The 20,309-nt window shown below is 40.0% G+C and overlaps 1 protein-coding gene across 4 annotated transcripts in view; it reads left to right on the forward strand.

Annotated features, from left to right (window-relative positions):
• The window catches only part of GLI3 (GLI family zinc finger 3), a 215,830-nt gene that overhangs the window by 2,144 nt on the left and 193,377 nt on the right, over positions 1 to 20,309 (forward strand). For 3 of the 4 annotated variants that reach the window (XM_030010039.1, XM_030010038.1, XM_030010040.1), the window contains exon 2: positions 12,904 to 13,066. The exons of the other annotated variant lie outside the window; for it this stretch is intronic. In XM_030010039.1, coding sequence (XP_029865899.1) covers positions 12,943 to 13,066 — 124 coding nt within the window. In that variant the 5' untranslated portion in view covers positions 12,904 to 12,942. The remainder of the gene's footprint in view (positions 1 to 12,903; positions 13,067 to 20,309) is intronic. 4 annotated transcript variants of the gene reach the window in all.

Below are 20,309 nucleotides of genomic sequence, written 5' to 3' on the forward strand. Positions count from 1 at the left end.
CTCTCAGCTCCTTGCCAGCTGTTCCACATTTTCCAGCTGCCACTTCAGTTTGAAATGATGGACTGTACGGATCTCAAAGAGCCTTTTAGTCAAAGGTAGGGATAGCTGCCCGTTTGATACACAGTGTCACGTTTTAGAGGCTGCTTCGCTAAAGAAGTATTAGGTAGCAACCCGCAGCAAAATACTCCTCGTCGTCGCGCCCTTGCGACTTCCCGCTTGATTTTCAAGGCTCAATAAACGTGATTTTTTAAGCTTCAGCGTGCAGACTTCATTTCTTTTGTGTGTGCTACAGAAAAACTTGGAAGCGCAATTTTTCAGAGTCCTTGAGATATGTGGCTGATGAAATCAACAAACATTTTTAAGAGGGCACAGCTGCCCCTCTTTCTGTGCATGAGGAGGGCATCTGTTTTGAAACCGTTTAAGTCGGTGGGATAGTGAGAAGTCACCAAGTTTCTCTGTGTTACAGAATTGTTTTTGATGTGGTGTTCAGCGAGATTACAGATTGAAATTTGCAAGAACTGGCCTTAAGTAGTTTGAATATTTGTGCAATTGCATTGTAATTTGGAAAGGTGCCTCACTGATTGATTCCTATAATTATTTCATTTAGGTCCTTTATTAAAAATTAATAATGATCTGACAGTTTCTTAATTACATATGTCATGATTATTTTGAAGGAAGACGAATGCCGTGTTTTAAAAGTAAAGTAACCTTAAAATGTAAAAACTGCCGTGTCCACACCACTGTATTTCAGTGGAGGAAATATATATTAAAAGTAATGGTGAATGAGTTTAGCAATGTAAACTGTAGGCAGCCTCCTGAGAGTTTGTTTATATAATGAAGGTTTGGGTTTAACTAGCTAGTATGTAAATACTTCCAGTTTGGTGTATAGCCCAATTCTAGATACATAAATAATAGTAACTATGAGAGAAGGCTATTTTAAGGGGGAGGATTATTTCTTTAAAAGCAGGATTATGTGATTTTGAATGAGTAAGAATAATGAGTAAGAAAAGAACTCCCTCAGTGTATATATATTCTTTTAAGCAGCAGTGGAAGTAAAACTATGGCTTAAGGTGCCTAAATGAATGCACTCTTGCATTCGGATAATTGCACATGGTTTTCAGTAGGACATGCTGTTTTCCAAAGCATTTCTGCGGAAGTACTACAAAACAAAGACATCACCTGCATTTTCCTGCTTAAGTGGAGTAATGTTTTTGGCTTGAGAATGCGTGCGGTGGCCAAGACAGTGTTTACTGCTATAAGTAGTCTTCAGTTGTGAAAGATACGTTGTGCATTTTCAAACACAAAAACATTTTGCAACTAAGAAATTAAAGTATTGATGGTTATAAATAAATTCTGTTTATTTTGGAATCGGTGTTAGAGAAACCAAAATACTCAAGTTTTGAGATAATCATTAAAATTTGTTCCTCTTGCAGATTACTTAATTTTTTAACAAGATAAATGTGTGCATTTGGTACTGACCCATAAAAGTTCCAGTTACACTTCCTGCCTCGTTTTTGGGAAAGCTATTCCATTACCTGCACTCGGTAGCGTGTTTGAATTTCTTCCTGCGTATTCAAGGAAGGAATGGCGTATTTTTGTGTTTTAGAGTGTTAGTGAAAAGTTAGTCATCTTTGCCTGATAAATAAGGAATCTGATGGTTATTAAAGCAGGATTTATTTGGAGTTATGGAAGGAAGCAGTTTAATGATCAGTGTTGCATGCACTCAACTATATGGAGACAGTAATGTACAAAGAAAAAGCAGACTTGAAGGAAAAGTGAATCAATGAGTCATGAAATCCTCAGGAAAACCTTAGTAATGGAATGTTAATGCTTTTAGACTATAGTAGATTATCTTAAAAGTCAGACTTTTCTTCTTTATGCAATTGTTGTAAATCCCTAGCTAAAGAATACTTTGAAGAAGGCTTTAGTTTTTCTGGCACTCATATTCTGTAGTCATTCTGATTGTTTTGGAAGATTCAAGAAATTTTCTGCCAACTTGCAGTTAGGCAATTAAAACGCTAAAATGGCTACAGAGGAAGCTTTTTATTCAACAAAAGGTTCAGCTGTAATAATGATTTCAAGTTGTCTTTTAACCATAGGTTTTATAGACGTCCTCCCTTTAGACTTTGTCATTTTTATAAGGGAATTGATTTGTTATACTTTAAAATCAAATAAAATGAGACAGAATAAACAAAAATAGGGCATGGGTGCTGCTGCAAACTTTTCAAGTTCTTTGAGTGCATTTTTCATCTTTACTTTTATTTGATAGGTCTGTGAAATAGAGCTGTAGACTGGCAAAGACTTTAAATGAAATTTCACACTTTGATGATTTTTTTAAACTTTGATATATTGACAGCAAAAGGAGCTGCAAAGCTTTTATATAACTTGAGCAGTAACGCCAAGCAGCAGTCAAACGTCTCTATGCATTTGTGTTTAACTGCAGAAGAAAAACATGTCCATGGGCAGTAGAGGGTTCTTATCAACTCCCTAATCCCAGATCCCAGCAAACCTTGAGGGCATGCCTCAGATCTTGCTGAAATCATTGTAGACTCTCACAGTTTTCAGATTAAATATGCTATGTGTTCCTGGCTCCAACAACAGTTTTATGAGCTCACTAAGCTTCCTGTTTTAAGATCCTTTTCTGAAGTTTTTAGGAGCTGCTAAAGGCGATGCTGTCTATGGCAAGTGGTACTTGTTAATTTAGAGACACTCTAGATATTTCGTTCTGTCTGTAAAAATAGCCAAAATTGCTATTTTCAAATTGGAAGTCGAGTTGCACTGAGAAAAAGCTCCTGTAAATAGGCATTCTGTTGTTTTAATGTGTTTGTCAGTACACAAGGTTACAAAGTTTATATGAGGCTTGATTTGTTTTATGGGGGCTTGACTTTGACTGGGCTCTTTAAAATGAGACTTTTTCAGTTGTAATTCTAAGCACAATGCAGCTTTTAGTACATAATTTCTGAGCCTCTTTTAACCAATTGTGTTTGTAGCAGCTCATTAAACATACCTTTGAAGTTCTCATTCTCCTTTAAGTGTCAAAGAAGGGAAAATGTATTCTGCCAAGGGTGAATTTCAGTGAATCAGGTAGTTAACCCTGGGATTTGTTTGACCCTTCTGAACGAACGGTGTTGCACCTCAAATTCTGGGTCCGGTCTTTTCTAGCTGCTAAATAGTTAACTCTTATGTTTTATTCACTGTAATCATGTTTATGTATTTGGTGTAATAGTTTTAATTAAAAAGGAAAATATTTATTGTCCAACAACGTGTCATGTTATTCCCGAGAGAACTTGAGCCAATTTTGTGCTTAAAGGTTATTCAGTGAATGAAATTTTGAAAGCCCATTTGTCAAGGTGCTGCACGGTTTCTGTTAGTTTTCAACCCCCAAATTCATTGTCTGCATGGCCCAGTCATTAGTCATCAGTGTATTAGTGCTGCCTTCAGGCAATGCTGCCCAGCACTTCTTCACACCATTATAGCTCTAAAAGTGTACTCTGCCGACTTGTAGAATTACTGCTCTGATTTCCGCTTGGCTGGGTTTGAGGTAAGTCCCCTCCCTACCTTCCAGCTCACTCTAATCCCTCCTTTCTTTCAAGGCTGCTTTCTGCGGAGATATAGGGGAAAACTTTCTTAAAGATTGTGCTGGCATCATACTGTGGTTTTGTTGTGGTATACGCTGTACATATAAATTGTACCTGCATTACCTTGAAAGAGTATTAAATTGGCTGCTGATCTGAAGAGTTGGTTTCTCTCTCTTTTTAAGAACAAAACAAGAAACAAGACAATACATTGATCTTAAAAATGCCTGCAAGATTATTTAGATTACAACAAGGGACGAACTAATTGGGATAGAATGCGTTTGTCTCTAAATAGTTGCTGGGTGTCAGAACTGATAATATCAGAATCCACTACCAAGAGATCTGATTGAATAATTTTCTTAGCTGAACTTTCCACTCTAATGTCAAGTTATTTTTTGCACTGATTACCAAGACAATCCTTTTTTTTTTAAATGATGCTCAAAATGCTGCTGTATTTTTTTGGTATCTGATATTTAGCTCAGGGCTAAAGGACCCAAGTAACCTTTTGGTGGTTTAGAGCTGAACCTCCCCCAACTATGTTTGCTGCTTCGTATGATACTCTGTTTTCTTTACATACAAATCTGTTAATGTCAAGAAAATCAACTGCGTGTAAAGAATACTTCATCCAGCTGCCGAGAGGATGAAGCCTTCATTAGACAAGATGTATGAATACCTGAAACCGAATAGTCAGAAACACAGATCAAGTTAGTGTCACTTCAGTACAATGTCTGCTGTTCTGAGCCGTGTATATTAAAATGAAATCCTAGCACTACCGATTCTTAACTAACAGGACATGTGGTTTGGTGTGGTTTTGCTTGGCTCTTCAATTCACTATGGATGTTTTTTCTGGGAAAATAAGACAGCTGTATAATTCTATGATTACACTATTTGAACAGGGATAGTGGATTGTGAAGTAATTTATACTGCAGCAGTTCAGAGTTGTGCTGTTGTATTTTGTTGAGTTACAAAAACCTGAAGGAATTATGATGCAGTTTTACTGCTACTATGAGACAGGTGTAAAACCTAAAGTAAACTGTAAAAGCTGAAGATAAAGTTTTATAAACTACCTTTCACACTTGAAGTTCTTCCTGGATATGGGGAGCTTTCCTAGCTCTTTTACGTGTTAAAACATCTGTGTTGGGTTAGAATGTGAAATTCTGGATGAAGGCATCCCTTAACCTGAGAGTATGCTGAGGAGATAAACAGGCTTCCAGAAATGGGACTGGTGATGAAAACACGGCACTTTCAGAAGCGTTCTACTTGATTCTTTTTATCTTGTTTTAAAATGCTAATTGTAAAATACAGAATACAGTCTTTTCTTCTTTCATTATCGTAAGTTGGAAACAGAAGGCACATCTTTGCAGTAGATGTACATTAAATATATTCTTCCTTCAGCTTGGTTCCTGTATAGATTGACATTGATATATAGATCTAGTTTTGATTCTAAGGAAACTTTCATCTCTTGGGATTGATGAGATAAAGCAAAAAGTGTGAAGAAAGTGGTCATGCCATTGGAATTCACGTTTAGTGCTGGTGCTCTAAATTAGAGTATTTCTGCATTTTTCTGTGGCAGTTGTAGTGACTTCTTATTTGATGAACTAAATAAATCGTGATGTAAAGCACACCCAATACAGTTGTTTGTAATTTGCTTTACCAAGCTGTTTGTTGACAAACTGGCAAGAAGGGAAAGAAGAAAACGTCCTATATCATCACCATAAGTGTTCCTAGTGCTAGTAACAGTATCAGAAGAGGAAGTCATAGGGTATGTTACCAGCACAGCAAGTCTTGCTGGTTGTCCTCATCTCTGCATATTCCTGTCCTTTCAAATCTTAAGCGTATGAATGCTCTAATTCAGGTTTCATAAAACAAGTGTTTTACAGAAGGAAGTCACAGTGCTGTTACTGAAGTTTGTTTTGGATTTAGTGCTGCTGCATTCCTGAAGAAAGATGGGGCAAAACTGAGTGTAGACTTGGTAGGGAAGTTTGAAGTGTCACCGCTCATTTTACCTATTGCTACAAACAGTAAAGTCCACAGGAGATTTCCGCCCCCCCCCCCCCCCCCCCGCCCGCTAATTCTTTTACAGCTAATCTTACTTTGACATAATTATTAGAGTTTTTCCTGCTGCAGAGTTTGAAGCACAAGGACATGCAGGATTGCGAAACAAGCAGTAACGCAGCTTACGCTGAATTCTCTAGCAATATTAGGCAGTTTAATTGGCAGGAGTTCTGATTTCTTAAGGGTAAGTGTATTACTTGTTTTAAACCCACCCGCCTCCCCAAATATATTTACAGATTTGGAGACTTGAAAAATATGTGGCACTTTCTATTTTTTAAGAAATAACCTTTGTTCTTTCCATTGTCTGTATTTAGATAGTTTGTAAGAGAGACAAAATGAGGAATAAAGAAACCCAAGACCATGTGATTAAAGTAACAAATGCTTAGATGCAGAGTTAATGACCTGGTTTGGTTCCTTGGTTTTGGTTGTGGGCTTGGGTTTTTGAGGGGGTTTTAGGTTGGTTTTTTTTTTTTTCATTTTAAAGCTCAGTTACTTACTCTAAAGACTCTTGGGTAATGAATGGATTATAAATTTTTACCTCAGAGGATACATCATATCTGCATTGTAAAGCCACTAAGATGTGTTGTAAGTTCTGGCTCTGTATCCCTCAGCTTTGTGTTGCGTGTCCCCAGACAACTTCTGTGAGGGATGAACTGGTTGGATGTGGACAGTTTGACCTGAATCCTTCAGTGTTTTTATCCATTAAATTCTGTTTACTGGGTAAGAAACTATGAATCACTTCTTTCCTGGTGGAAAGCTGTTTTATTTAGATACAGAGTTTAATCTGTTGAAGTAATAGTAAAAACATTTAATTGGGGTTATACTTAACAGCTTTCTAAATCCCGTAACAAAAGTAGAGATAATCTACTTGTAAGAGTATGTGGGTGATGTGTATTAAAAGCAACTGAGGTGCTGCCTCAGTAGAAAGTGCCACTTACTGATCCTACTGTATGTGTATGTTTTAAATATTTTCAGAACTTTGGGTAATCCAGCTTATCTGTAGCAGAAAGATGTAAGCAAATGTAATTCCTCTGGAGTTGAGCAATTATTACACTTGATCAGTAGTTCAGTGTATGCCACAGAAGAGTTTCTCACTTAGGATCTTAATCACGAGGATGCTAATAGCACTGCTTTGCCTAGCCGATTGTCTTTGTGTTTGTGATCCTGCATTATTGTTGCCACGAGCTATTTAACCTATCAGGAACAGATCAGATCATCATTAACCAGGCTTTAGGTCTAGTTGTTTTTCAGTCTTTATGGGGGGAAGAAATCAAAGGAATGTAACACAGGAGAAGACAGGAGATAGTAATGAATTTGGAAAGATTGTATTAATACATGTGGTGCCCTATAACTTGGGGTATTTTTTAATTTCAAGCAACAAAGCCATCTATCTGATTCTGTTCGAGGGGGGGTGTGGGTTGCTTGTTTTTTTCTTTCTTTCTAATTTTACTTTGCATTTTAAAACAGATGTAGGGGAAGTATGTGGTTAGCAACTAGTGCATGTATATAGATCGTGCATGTATAGGTCATGCATGTAATTTAAACGGACATAAGTATTGCGAAGTATAAGATACCTTTTTTCCCCCAACTTATTAATGGTTTGTTGTGGTTTGTATGTATAGTGGATATAAAACTACTATTTGTGCAGTTTATATCTGTCTTAGTCTCATTGTGACCAGTTGTCTCAACAGGGAAGAATCTGAACAAAATTTGCCCAGGAGTAGTTAATGGGGGTTGCAGAATTCTGATTTAGCTTACAAAGAACTGAGAAAAGGTAAAACTATTTTAAAAATATATAGCATTTAGATTAGTTCCTATAGCTATTATAAAAATGGTGAGATGTACCAAGAGGTTAATGTTACGACTGAAAGATATTTCTTAAAATGTCTGAGCACTTGCGTATTTTTCAGCAAGTACTGTCAGGGGTAACTTTGTCAGTGCAGCTTTGCCAGCAGGTTTGATAGAAAGCAATGCTGAAATCTAGGTGGGTTTTGAAAGTTAAATGTACCTGAATCAAGCCTGTATAAATCAGTGTGAAATAGCTCCCGTATAATAGCATAAGATTGTCTCATGTAAATTTTGCATTTGAATGTATCTGAACAAGACAGATTTTTTTTCTTATCCTTAAATAATCCCAAGGAACGGTGTAACCGGTTTTGATAAAATTGATAAAGGGTCCTTTATGGTTGAGAGAGACTGTAATTTCCTGATTGTTCTTCATGCCTCCCCTTGTGTTTTTCACTTTCATACAGTTGTGCTGTTCAAGATGTATTGTATCCCCAAAGACTGCTTCCAGTAGCGTGGATCAAAGTAGTACCTATGAACACCCTAACTACCCAGAGTCGTTTCTGAAAAATTAAACATGCTATGTTTGCTTGCACGCTGATTGGGGCACTCTGGTTGCTGATAGCAATCAGTATGAACTTCCCTACTGCTGATGTAATGATGATGAATGCTGTGACACTGCTATTTCAGACAGCTCTTCTCAGCGGATGCAAACCACTTGTTAATGAATTGAATACAACTACAGCAGCATCGAATAAAACAGGGGAAGGATTTATTTTTTTTTTCTTTTAAAACCCAACACATTAAAAGATACGCCCTTAAAAAATATAACAAATAAAGGCAGAAGAAGGTTTACGTTCAGAAGAAACATAAACCAGTCTAATGTGCATATTGAGAATTTTAGATGCTGATTCCTGCCCAAGTGGTTAGACTGAAGCAATTAGTCTTGTTGAAGTCAGTGAGCCTATTCCTATGAATAAATATTTGGATGATCTGGCCTTCAAAACTAACATATGCAATACAAATACAATGATTTAAAAAGTAACTCAGAGAGGAAAAGGAGCACAGAGCTAAAGATGTCTTGGAATACCGAAGTGTATGTTCAGAAAGGATCATGTTTCCTGCTCTTCCAGGCAGAGGGGCTGCTCTACTGGTTTTGGTTAGTTGGCACAGTGAGTAAATGAACAAAAAGATTTTTTTTTTCTCCCCAGTATATTAATATGATTATTTTTACTACTGTGAGGCCCAATTTTATGACCAGCATACCTAAGGACCAGAAATTATATAATTTCAAATTGATTGAAAGAATTTTTTTGTTCGAAATACATTTCCAACGTATTGTCATTTGTTGACACTCCTTTTAAGAGAAATGGGTTTCCTCATTTAACTAGTTCATACCAGTAGCTTGTTCCTAAATTTCCTCCAATTTAATATGCAATTGGTGAAAGTTTACATTTATGATTTAAAAAGAAGAGACACACCTGCAGGCAGGTTGGTGTTTTGAGAAGGATTAGGTTTAAAATGGGGATCTGGAATTAATTGTGCAGTGGGTTCAGGCTTTAGGGAAATTACAAAAGGTTCAAGCATGGCTGAATGGGAAAAAAACCATGAATGTTTGCTTTCAGGAAGGAATGTTTATCCCTCTATTTACCTATGAAAGTTCAGGCTTTCGCCCCTATACTGTTATAGCATTTTCTTGCCATTCATATGCACATGGAGATGCTGGATAGTCGACAGAAACTAGCTTTCTGTTTTTTTGAAAGCAGAGCTCCTTTCCGCAGAATAGATACATATTGTCTCAGGCCTGGGAGCAGGAACAGGGAAGTCGCTGACCCACATGCTGGGGAGAGCTGTGTACACCATCATATAAACCACTTCGTATTTTAATGTGAAGATGATGTCAGGCTGGCTGATTTTCAGAATGCTTTTTGATAGGGATTAGCAGCCAGTGGAAAGAAATCTTCATGTTGTCCTGGACATTTTTTTTGGTAGACTGCAATTCTCGTATTTCAGTACAATTTCTGAGAGAAAATAAAAATCACAGCCAAAATTAAGGAGAATGATTCTAGAAGACATGTGTGTCTGGTTTGTGTTTTCAACTTGGGCTTAAGTTCGCCTTCAGGAAAAAAAAGATTTTTGGGGTACCATATTGATTTCCAGTTGACTGCTTCCCTGTTGGGCATGTGTGGCAAAACATACCAAAACACGTACCGCTAATTGCAAGTCGTGCCATCTCTCCTGGCTTTCCTTACTTTCCCAGCCATGCATAGCACCATGTAGTTCATCCAGCACTGGAGTGTAACTGGAGCTGCTGGAATTCTTGTAGACGCCCTTGCCACACGTGCGTGGGTTGGGAGTGGAGGAAGGCAGGCACGGGAGGAAACGTCTGCAGCACTGGGGCCATTGGCTCGTGCTGCAGGGTGTAGAGCAGAGTAAGAAAGTTCACTCTTGCAGTATTCCCTCTTCCATGCTGACATGAATAAAAGCAGCCTTCTGGATGTAAACTGAGCAGACATGAACCAGAACAGGTACCAAGAGCAGATGTTTATATTAGCTCGTGGCCAATTCTGCAGTTTTCTGACCAAAAATTCACTTTAAGCTGCTGCTTTAGGCCTCTGTTCCATACCATTGTCCACACTAGGTAGCGTGAACGAGGGAAGTGATAGAGTGGTGGGAAATGTGGAATTATATCTGCTAGTCTTCCCTCCATTAAAGAAAACTCCAAAGTACCAGAAAAATCTCATTGGTAGGCTGTTGGGGAAAGAAAAAAAATAGCAAAGAGAATGGATGGATGCCAGTCTGAGCAGACACATGTTGGTCTTGAATTGCAGATGATCCAAAGATGCTTTTTAGGAGATTAAAGCTGTGTTAACTCCTTACAGCACCTTCATCTCCTTCCTTTTCTGAGCAGAGGTAGGATTGGATTGTAATGGAGGTCCCGTCCTGCCATGGTGGAGAGGGGAAGGAGGTGGAGGTAAGTGATGGCTCCTTGCTCTTATCTGCACAGACATCTGTGTGGCAAGAGGCGGTGGAACTGCTGTAGGTACCTGTCATCATTTTCGTGACCTTTGCCACTCCACTGGCCTTGTGAAACGGGGGGGGCAGAGCATGTGGCTTCTTCCTTTCTAATGGAGTAGGGAGCATAATTGTTCTCTTTCATGTCTTTTCGCCAAAAGAAACAGGCTTGTGAACCGAGGACAGAAGAAAATGGGGGACAAGTTCTGCAGCTTCCCCCTCCAAGCTCTCCAAGTCAAACTCTTTGATGTAAATGGAGATGCTGCCTGAACAGCAGACTTGGCCCTTAGAAGGCAAAACAGAAGAAAAATAACCACTACTGAAAATGTATAGCTTTTTAAATTCCTTCAGAGACAGCATAGGAAGTTATTCTTTTTAGAGAATATTAAATAACTCAAAGGAGGGTAGTCACAAGAGGGTACACTGAAGGACTCACTCACGCAGTGGCCAGAGGCTGGGTAGAGGCAGATTTTGGTGTTTATGTGGCCATGGCTGTACAGAGAAAACAAGCATGTTCTTGTCAGTGTGGGGTGAACAGCTTGGCAGCTGTGCCCCCAGTTTCTGCCAACGCAAGGGGCTGAAAAGCCTGATGTACATGATAAGTGACCAAAGCTGTGGATGCTCTTGCATGAGGTGTGTGAGGGGAAAGGAGGAGAAAGCACATGAGAAATTTGGAAAGGTGCAGTTTGCAAAGCTCATATGAGATCTCTCCTCAAGGAGTTTAGTGCATTGCTGGGTACAGGTGAGGGCTGTTGCAAGTTGTATATTGTTAGATTTCTCCTGCTTCCTATTTGAAGACATCTGACATTCCCCTTTGTGTTCTGATAGGAAGTTGTTTCACACATCACAATAATATTTATAGCTTTTTCACAGGTAGATCTTGAAAGTACTGTTAGAAGTACTCTTCCATTGCATGCAGAGCTTTGTTATTCCTGTTTTTAGCAAGAACTAAACTCGAGGGAAGAAGAATGCTTTGCCAAAGGTTAGACCACTAGGTCAGTGGCAGAGAGTCTGATATCTAGTCCAATTCCCTGGCTGTGCTGCCCAGCTAAATAATGATTCATTTAGTGATTGGGCTCTTCTTTGATCCCTACTGTATAGCAGTGAGGCTTTGGAGTGTTTTATTGTGCTATTAAAAAGAACTCCTACTAGGGAGGTGGGAAGGGGAAGGTTTACTAGACAGCTGTGTTTGTGATGAATTGGCTTTGTAGCCTTTTTTGGGGGTTTGTGGTTTTTTTTTTTTTTTTGGACTGTCAGAATTGGGGAAACAGGTTGCTAATGTAATTACACTTCATTATAGTTTACTTTGTGGCTTGTTTTGGAGCCTTTGGTTTTTTTATTTAATTTAAATGTTGTTGCAGAACAGTGCAACTTCCTTCCGTTTCAGATCCCTTTAGCTAATGACTGCAGTGCTGCTCAAAGCTGAAAACACTCTCTTTATTTATTATTACTTTTTGTTGTTGTTGCATAGGATCATGTTCAAACTACTGAAGTACCCAGGTACTGTGGTTCTAAGCGTGGTGTATGCTGAATATTGGATGCTTTGTGTAAACCTTACTTGGACAGACTGGCGTGCGTCAAGTTAAGCTGCAGACCAATGCTTGGAAAAGCTTGTGTCCTTCACAGCCCAAGATCTCTGCAGTCTCGGGGCCCAGTGTGGATATACTGCTGCACAAGCAGTGTCAACACTTTCAGAAGCTTGTGGGCTTCTTGGGTTTATGTCAGGAATGTAAAAGCTCTGAGAATACGGAGAAGTGATCTGCGGGGTATAAAATTAATGTATCACTGGAGATGACACTGAGAACAGCCAGGAAATGCAGAGTAACCAGCCACACACCTTTGCAGAGTTTTCCATTTTCAGTGTTTTTGTGCAAAAGAAAGTGATCTCATTATCTGCCACCAGCAATAATATTTGCCTTTCCCTGTGGTTTTCAGGGTGTTGCTCCAATGCACTTTTGTTTGAGTTAGATTTCTGAACAAACAAAGTGAGAGATGTTTACACAAGTAGGACAAGGTGTAGAGATAGCCAGGATAATTCTTGCTGCAGTGTATTCAGGTAGCGTGAATGTTGAAATTTAAATATTTGTCTTCTATAGTCAACATGAAGGTCTGTCTTGATTTCTCTTGCATTGTTCCAAAGTGCTCTGGACGTAGGAGAAGAATACTGGATTTTTTCACCTGGGTGCATTAAAACCCAACAGGCTTGAAAAAAATGGATCTACCCATTAAGCAGCATAGTGGTTTGTGATGCTGAGGCTCTTTAAAGGCAAACATGCTTATTTTTGGTGTTAGTGTTTCCTTAAATTCCTCAGGAATTCATGCATGCAAACATGATTTGATGGGCGTCCAGACATGGCCTGTGGACTGCTAATTCAATTGTGCTGCAGGCTCTTCTTCAGGTGAGAGGTGTGAGAGGTTTTGGGCTAAGCTTTCGAATAGTATTTAAAGTTTATGACTCTCTTGTTTCATTCAGGTATTAGTACAAGGAGAGCTGAAGTAATGAGAAGTCATCATGGAGGCGCAGTCCCATAGCTCTACCACAACGGAGAAGAAAAAAGTGGAGAATTCCATCGTGAAATGCTCCAGTCGAACAGATGTCAGTGAGAAAGCTGTTGCCTCCAGCACAACTTCCAATGGTGAGTAACAGCAGGGATTTACTAGCAGCCAAACCTACAGTAATTTTATGTTCACTGCATTCCTTGTGAATTGAGCATTTGCACCTGGATCAGTATTTGTTCTAAGGAAAGGGTAAAGAAAATAAACAAGGGGGGGGGGGTGGTGGTGGTGGAAAGTGGTAGGATACAATAAAGCCTGTTTTGGCATCAGGCGTAGTCTTTTTCTTCCAGATGTTCTAATTTGAGATGTAAATATGCTAAGTTATTTATTATAGGAAGTTCCTGGTTTTGGCCTTTTGGAAATTGTCTTGATTAGCCTGGCAGGGCTTACGAGCGCTTTGCATTTGGCCATTGAAATCTCTTACACTAGTTAGATAATTAGTTATTACAAAAGAGAGGGAAGTAGCTCTGTCAAAATTAATGGCAAAGGTTTTTTTTCTTCTCTTCTTTTACAAATAAACTTGCTCCTCGCAAAGGGCTACCCCCACCTCCCCGAAGTACTTTAATGGCCAGGGACAAAACAGCAAGCTAAGAGTGTATACTCCCGTGAATTCATTTCAAAATTGTGAATGTACAGCTTGTAGATTTGCAAAACTGGAGTAGTTTGCTTAATTCTCCCCAGAGATTACCTCACTTGACAATTTTACATATTCTCTGCCTCTCCAGAGAGTGTGTAGTCCCAGCCCTGGCCCTTTCATTGTTCAGTGTAAGAGGGCTGAGTGTATTGGTCCCTACTAAGGCAAAACTCCCTTTGCGTTAGGAAAGAAAATTGCTGGAAAAGGTATGGGCAGAGTTTAGACCTGTGGATTTTGGATAGCTGCAGATCAGCTTGGTTTTGCAAATCAGTCTAATAATGGCTAAAAACGGAAGATGTCTTTCTGCATATTTTGGAGTCCTGGTGTATTCCTGGCCAAATGATTTCTGTTCACCCTTTCTGCTTCCATCAAGCTCACTCATCTGGGCTTGTGGTCCAGGTCAGGTTCTCACTTTGATATCTCGAAGAAAGGTTTCTGCTTTCTCAAAGAAACTTGTATCTCCCACTAGACTAAAGCAGAAAATACATGAACCCTACAGCCATACTAGAGGGGGAATCCCTGTGGGTCAGTAAAAATGAGATGGCACACGTCCCAGTATCCTTCTGTGTGACTAGACTTCAGATTCAAAGCAAACTCGGCACCTGCTGACCTGCTAGTTGGAGTTGATCCCCATGAGAGTATAGAAACTCTTGAGTAGCTATGGAAAAAGTTGCATCAGTTTTCTAAGGCATATGAAATTAGATCCTCAGCTGGTGTAAGTCAGCACAGATCCGTTGCTATCAATAGAATTACAGTGGTTCACATTAGCTGAAGAGCTCCCCATTGTATTTTTTTTTTTCGATTATAGGATTTTCCACATTGGCCCAACTTTTTAAACAGATGCACACTTAAACACATATATGTATTCTTTGATGTGTCAGGGGTTTGTACTCAAACTCGATATTGGCACATACCTCTGACTGTTTCTTTAACAGCTTTAACATCATCAAACATTTAGATTTAGAGGGCTAAAAATAAAGCCTTCAAGATGTTTTTGCCTAATTCTGACACTGATTTACCCTGCGGTCAAATAATTTTCTCTCTCTATTCCACCTATCAGCTTTAATGGTAATATTAGTTCTTAACTACCTGCTTCATCTAGGTGGTGTATTACTGCATGTCAGGGGCATCAAACTCCCCAGAGCTGGAATGTTTCTAAGTCTAATGAATGACTAGAAATTTTTGTGACTGGAATTGTGTTCTATTAATGGAATGAGATGCTAATGTAGTACATGTCCTGGGGCCTGAGGCTGCATTTGGTTAAGGTAATGACAGTTACTTTTGTTTTCAGTGGGTAAGGGTCGGTCTTGTTAGTCTTTGTATTTAGGGAAGTCACCAGGATCTCCAAGGTTTGGGTTTCTAATCTACTTTCATGTAAAACCAAGCAAATGACTTTCCAGAGATACAGGGTTGGGCTTCAAAGGGATAAAAAATTCCATTCCTTCCTGGATATGAAAAATTTCCTCTTAGTGTAGAGACTCCATGGAGCATGTACCAAAACAAACACTAATACGAAAACTTTAGGAACTTAAACATGAGTTCTACTGTTGCAATGTTTTAAAGTTTTGCTTCTCGCAGATGTGATTGTCATGATAATGAATTTTGGTTACAAGGACCACTTTGCATGAAAGCTGGAGCTTGCATCACATTTGCATCTTTTGTTTTTAGTGCTGGAATGAGTATTACTACAGGACCATCATCAGTTGATCTAAGACACCACTCCTACAAAACATGCAGCTTTTGTTGATTCAGTGCCTCTTTTTTGCAGAGGGCTGTGGTAATGTTAAATGGTTGTGATTTGCATTTGAATACTCTGCTAAACAAGGTAAGGTACCCGTAAAAAAACAAAAAGACAGAATGATCCTTACTGTTTTTATCAGAAGACTGCTGTCACTGCAGAGCAACATCTGCCTGTCGTACCAACGTCACCTCATAAGCATGTCTAATATCAGTGCTTCTCCTTCTGGACAACACATTAATTAGCAAAGTTTGCAGGGTAACATGTACTTGAGTGACAGCTGTCTGAGGTGTGATGTAGAAACTCGTATTTTCTCAGTAGCTCTGCTGTCTTCTGAAGGAGTCAGAACTTGGATCATAAATAGATTGAAAGCTGCTAGTTACAGGTTTTATGCAAAGCTTACAATCATGAAGAAACAAAGAAAATGCCATTATTTCAACAGCTTCCGAAAGTGAGTAACACACTCAGTAGCAGAATCTATCTTAAAATGAAAATTGAGCGTGGAAAACTTTTAAATCATATGATGTGCAAACTGTTTATTGAAGAGCCTGTTTATTGGTGTAAACCTAGGTGCAAAGGAAAGAAAGTGGGAAAGGTGACCTGGAAGGGCAGCTCGTGTGTTAACCCTAATTACACAATGCACGTTGTGAGCCCCATACTTGTGGGTGCCCCTTGGAAGGTACCAGCTGCACTGTAGACTCAGACAATAAGCAAGCATGGGCCATAGTTGACATGTTAGCCACTTCTGCTGAGTTCCTGTCATTACTTAATACAAAAAAGATTTCTGCTGCACTCACCTAACTACAAACTCTGACTATATTGCTAAGATGCTTGCACTGTGTTAGATAAGGGCCTGCCAGCGTTTCCATTATAAACCCCTAATTTCAGGGATTTATAACTAAGCCATTAAAATGTGCTCCAGGCCGAAACATGTGGGGAAGGTCTTAATGCTGGAGCAAATTAAAACTTCTTTTAAAGTACATGTGATCAAAAAAGTAAAAAAAAAAAAAAAAATCATAATTTGTAATGACTAACAAAAGTATTTGGTGCACTTTGATGCCCAGTGGGCCTTTGTAATTTGGGACCACTCTTGCTTTCTTTTGAATTCATTTTTGCAAGCTTTTGATTTTTTCTCCTTTGTGTTTCATTTTGTGTATCTCAACCAAACTGCATGCAGTTTACTAGGATACATTTCTTTGCAAACTGTTCATTTTACTCCTTCTTTGTTTGACTGCTATATTTACTGCTAGGCTAATATCCAAGGGGTAGGAAAACTGCTAAAGAAAACTGCTGATGGATATGTTAATTCACAAAAGGCTGTATAAATAAAAAGTTTGTGCTAGGGTGTAAAGTAAGCTTCCTTTTGTGTATCGTGTGTTTTGATAGCCTCAGACTGATCTGCTTTGGCAAAGTAATAATGACAACAAATAAATACAATGTTTATGTCATGAGCATGTCACTGGTATTACATTGGAGTAATGAGGCCAGTGTCCCGGACCACGTTGCTACCGCAGTGCCGTGTTGTCAGGCCTTGTCTTCTCCCACGCACATCCCTACCGCTCTTCTGGAGACAAAGCAGTAAGACCCTGTTCCATGCCATGTCAGTGCATGGAATTAGGTCATCATCCTGAAAGCTGCTGCGTGCACACACAGGTTTCTATCAAGTTGTGCAAGGAATGGCTTTCTGAAGAGAGGTATCCCTTGATAAACTCATTAAAATTAGTTCTGTGCGGCCCTTGGAGAGCCTTCGCCTGGTATTGCGGGTCATGAAACCTGCCTTGCTAGACCTCCGTTGGATAATACGGTATCTCCTGTAACTTCAAGTAATCTCAGGATTAAAAAGAAATCTTCAGGTGAGCACTGTAAAAGTTGCAGGAGTCTGCACGGTGAAGTGAAGGACCTGCCGTGCTGAAGTGTGATGAACGCCGACATGGAGGCTTGTTCTCGGCTACTCCTCCGTGCTGCTTTGCCAGCGAGCGCCGGGGCTGGCAGGGTGAGCCGTGTGCCGGCTCCTCGGCCGCCATGCCTCACCCCCTGGCATATCGGCTGTCGCTGAGACCCGCAGCACGCTAAGTCGATACGTCAGGCTGAGCACTGCAGTGCCGGAGCAGAAAACCACGCTGGCTCCCCTGCCCGCACAGCCGTGCTGCCCGCGCTGGTGCAGGACCCTCCTGCGCCCCGGCACGGGGATCGCCAGCTCTCCCGAGGCCCAGCACTGCAGTAAGGTCTTGAACTCCCGTCCAGCGAGTACTCAAGCGAACGCCTCACTTTAGGCGCCGGAATAGCTCTGATGGCCCTAATGTGGGTATTTGCATGCTTACAATTCGGCAGTCGCTTTAATGCTTTACCAGGCTGGCCGCTTCGACCCTATACTCTGCTCTCTAGGTGAATCGGATTTATTGTTAGAGTACTTCCTAAGAGGCGTTGACCAAAAAAACCGCATGCTAACCTGACACAGCCCTCAGCTACGTGTGATTTATTTTTTTCACTTAATCTGTAGCATGGATATAATTAATTTTTCACTTTATTTTCTAAGAGGTACAGGGAATTTCTGTGAGGGCTGAATTAATACTTTTACAAGGCAAAAGCGCTCTTTGCAGCATTGCTTGGAGAACGTTAGGAGATTGTAATGCTGTGTTCAACCCTTATTTACTTACTGTTTGGCTTGTGAATTCTGTCGGTGACTAAAATGCTTTCCTCTTTTGCACATTTTGGCTCTAAACTGGTGTTTTTAATGTTGCATTAAAACAATGCAGTTATTGTATAGGGGCTCCTTCAGTGTCTGACAGGCAAGCACTTACTTGCAGTTTGATGTGTTTTGTCTAGTTTTTGACCCATGAGCTTGTCCCAGTGTAATCTGATATTTCTTATTAATCTATTACTCCACCTTAAAAAAAGCTAATTATAAACGTATGTAGGTTGTGGACTTGACTACCTTTATCAGAATCAGATAGTTATTGAGAACATACTTTAAAGTGATAGAAAGCAGAAATTATCATCTTAATGATGATGTAACTTAAAACCAAGCTTGATAGATGAATAAATGAGAGGAAGTTCGTGCGTCCACTTTGATTCTTTCAGAAGAAGAGCCAGCTTCGTCTAGGTCTCCTTTTTTTTTTCTTCCTAGTAGTTCTTTCAGGGTTGAATGAGGGAAGTATTCAGCAGTCTCCAACCCCATAAGAATCACATTTCCTGTTTAAACTTTCAGTTGGTTTCTTGTCCTGCTGCTTGCTTTCAAGCTCACCATAAAATAGGTGTTAATCATAATCCTCATGCTTGGCCCCCGTCTTGGACTGATGTGCTCAGGGTCCCGTCGAGAGAGAGGTCAGGGTTCAAAAGAGGTTGTTAGGTATCAAGAAACATTGCCTGTACTATTTTAGTGGCCTGCAAATTGAGTCCTGCATTGATTATATGAGACCTGATTCTACAAAGTGATCAGGAGATGCCCTCCTCCTCTCCTGAAATCAAAGGGGATGGAGGGGCCCTCTTCACTTCTCATTTTCAGGTCAAGGAGGAAACTGAAGTGATGACTTCAGTGTATAGGTTTTTCTGAGGGTTTTGTTTTTCAGCAAGACAAGTATTGCAAGTAATTCCTATCTGTTATGGTGGCATACAGCAGCATGAAAAGTAAGGGTAGAATGGTCATATGTGGTAGCACAGAAAAGTAAGGGCAAAGACCTGAACTTGTAAGGTTTTGTGTACCTTTCTGTTCTAATAATTGTGGCCAGGTTCTAAGGGGATAAACTAAAAGAAGGTACCTATCCTTGGGGAGGATAGGCTCTCCTGATGCTTGGAAATATTGGAAGCAAAAGTATTGGAGGTAAAAGCAAGGACTTTTAAGACATGCAAAAGTAAGGACTGCATGTCTTGGTATATTGTAATCTGATGTGAGTAGCTGATTAAATACATGTTCATTTGGAGTAATGCACCCATGGTCCTTTATGCTTACTAATAAAATTTCAGTCATCAAGTTAGGGTTTGTTGTGGACTGTAATAACTCATTCTGCCTGATACTATTTTCTAGTGTTGTTCCTCAGTGAGCCAGCCCTACCCTTACCCTGCTATAAAGCCAATGATTTGCAAGTGCAATACAGTATTGCTTCATTAATTCTGCTGAGATTTCCCTCCTTTTTTCCCCCCTTCTCTCCCCTCCCTGCAGTGGTTAATAGCATAAGGGATATTAAATGTCAATCCTCCTGTATCCCTTTGCAAGTTCCAGAAAGAGATGATTGAGTGGCTTATCCCTGCAATCACTGTAATCAGTAAGTAATGACTTAACATCCTGCTGGATAACACAAGGTGGAATCAGGAGAAAACATTAGTTAGCAGCAGAAGCTTGCCACCTGGACAAGGTGGAGGTTAAATTTAAGGAATTATACACTGGGGAGGTTTTTTTTTCCTGAAAAACAAAAAAAAAACCCCAAACACCCAAGCAACCATATTACAATTGTACCTGGGTTTTGAAATAGAGTAAGAAGTGATAGTAATAAAAAGGCTTAAAATGGGTCTCTACAGTGTGGCCGTGGTACCACGTTCTGTAGCTTGTGCTTTGCAGGAGTCCAGTATCAATCAGACCTCAAAAAATTCAGGCATTACAGCCCACAGTTCTGGGGAGGACAGGGGGACCAACCAAGAGGTTTGATTCTTAGTAGGAAAAAGGCTGCTGGCAGCTGAAGCTTCAGTGATATTATTAGCCTTCCAGAAAAGGGCTCACTCACTGCTGTTAAGTGCTGGTCTCTGGGGAAGATACCCTAAAAGAGAAAGGGCCTCCTAATGACCTTGCACCGCTGTGCCAGCCCCTGCCACCAAAGTGGAGAGGCTGCATGGCAGCACGGCAAGGCTCTGTAGCAGCGCTGCTGCTCCAAATGATGGCATCTTCCTCCCAGCTGCTGGAAATGGGTATCAACAAACACATGGGTGCCAGGCGGCTGGGGACGGTTGGAAGGGCACT

This window comes from Aquila chrysaetos, chromosome 3, assembly GCF_900496995.4.
Source record: "Aquila chrysaetos chrysaetos chromosome 3, bAquChr1.4, whole genome shotgun sequence".
Classification (NCBI taxonomy): Eukaryota; Metazoa; Chordata; class Aves; order Accipitriformes; family Accipitridae; genus Aquila; species Aquila chrysaetos.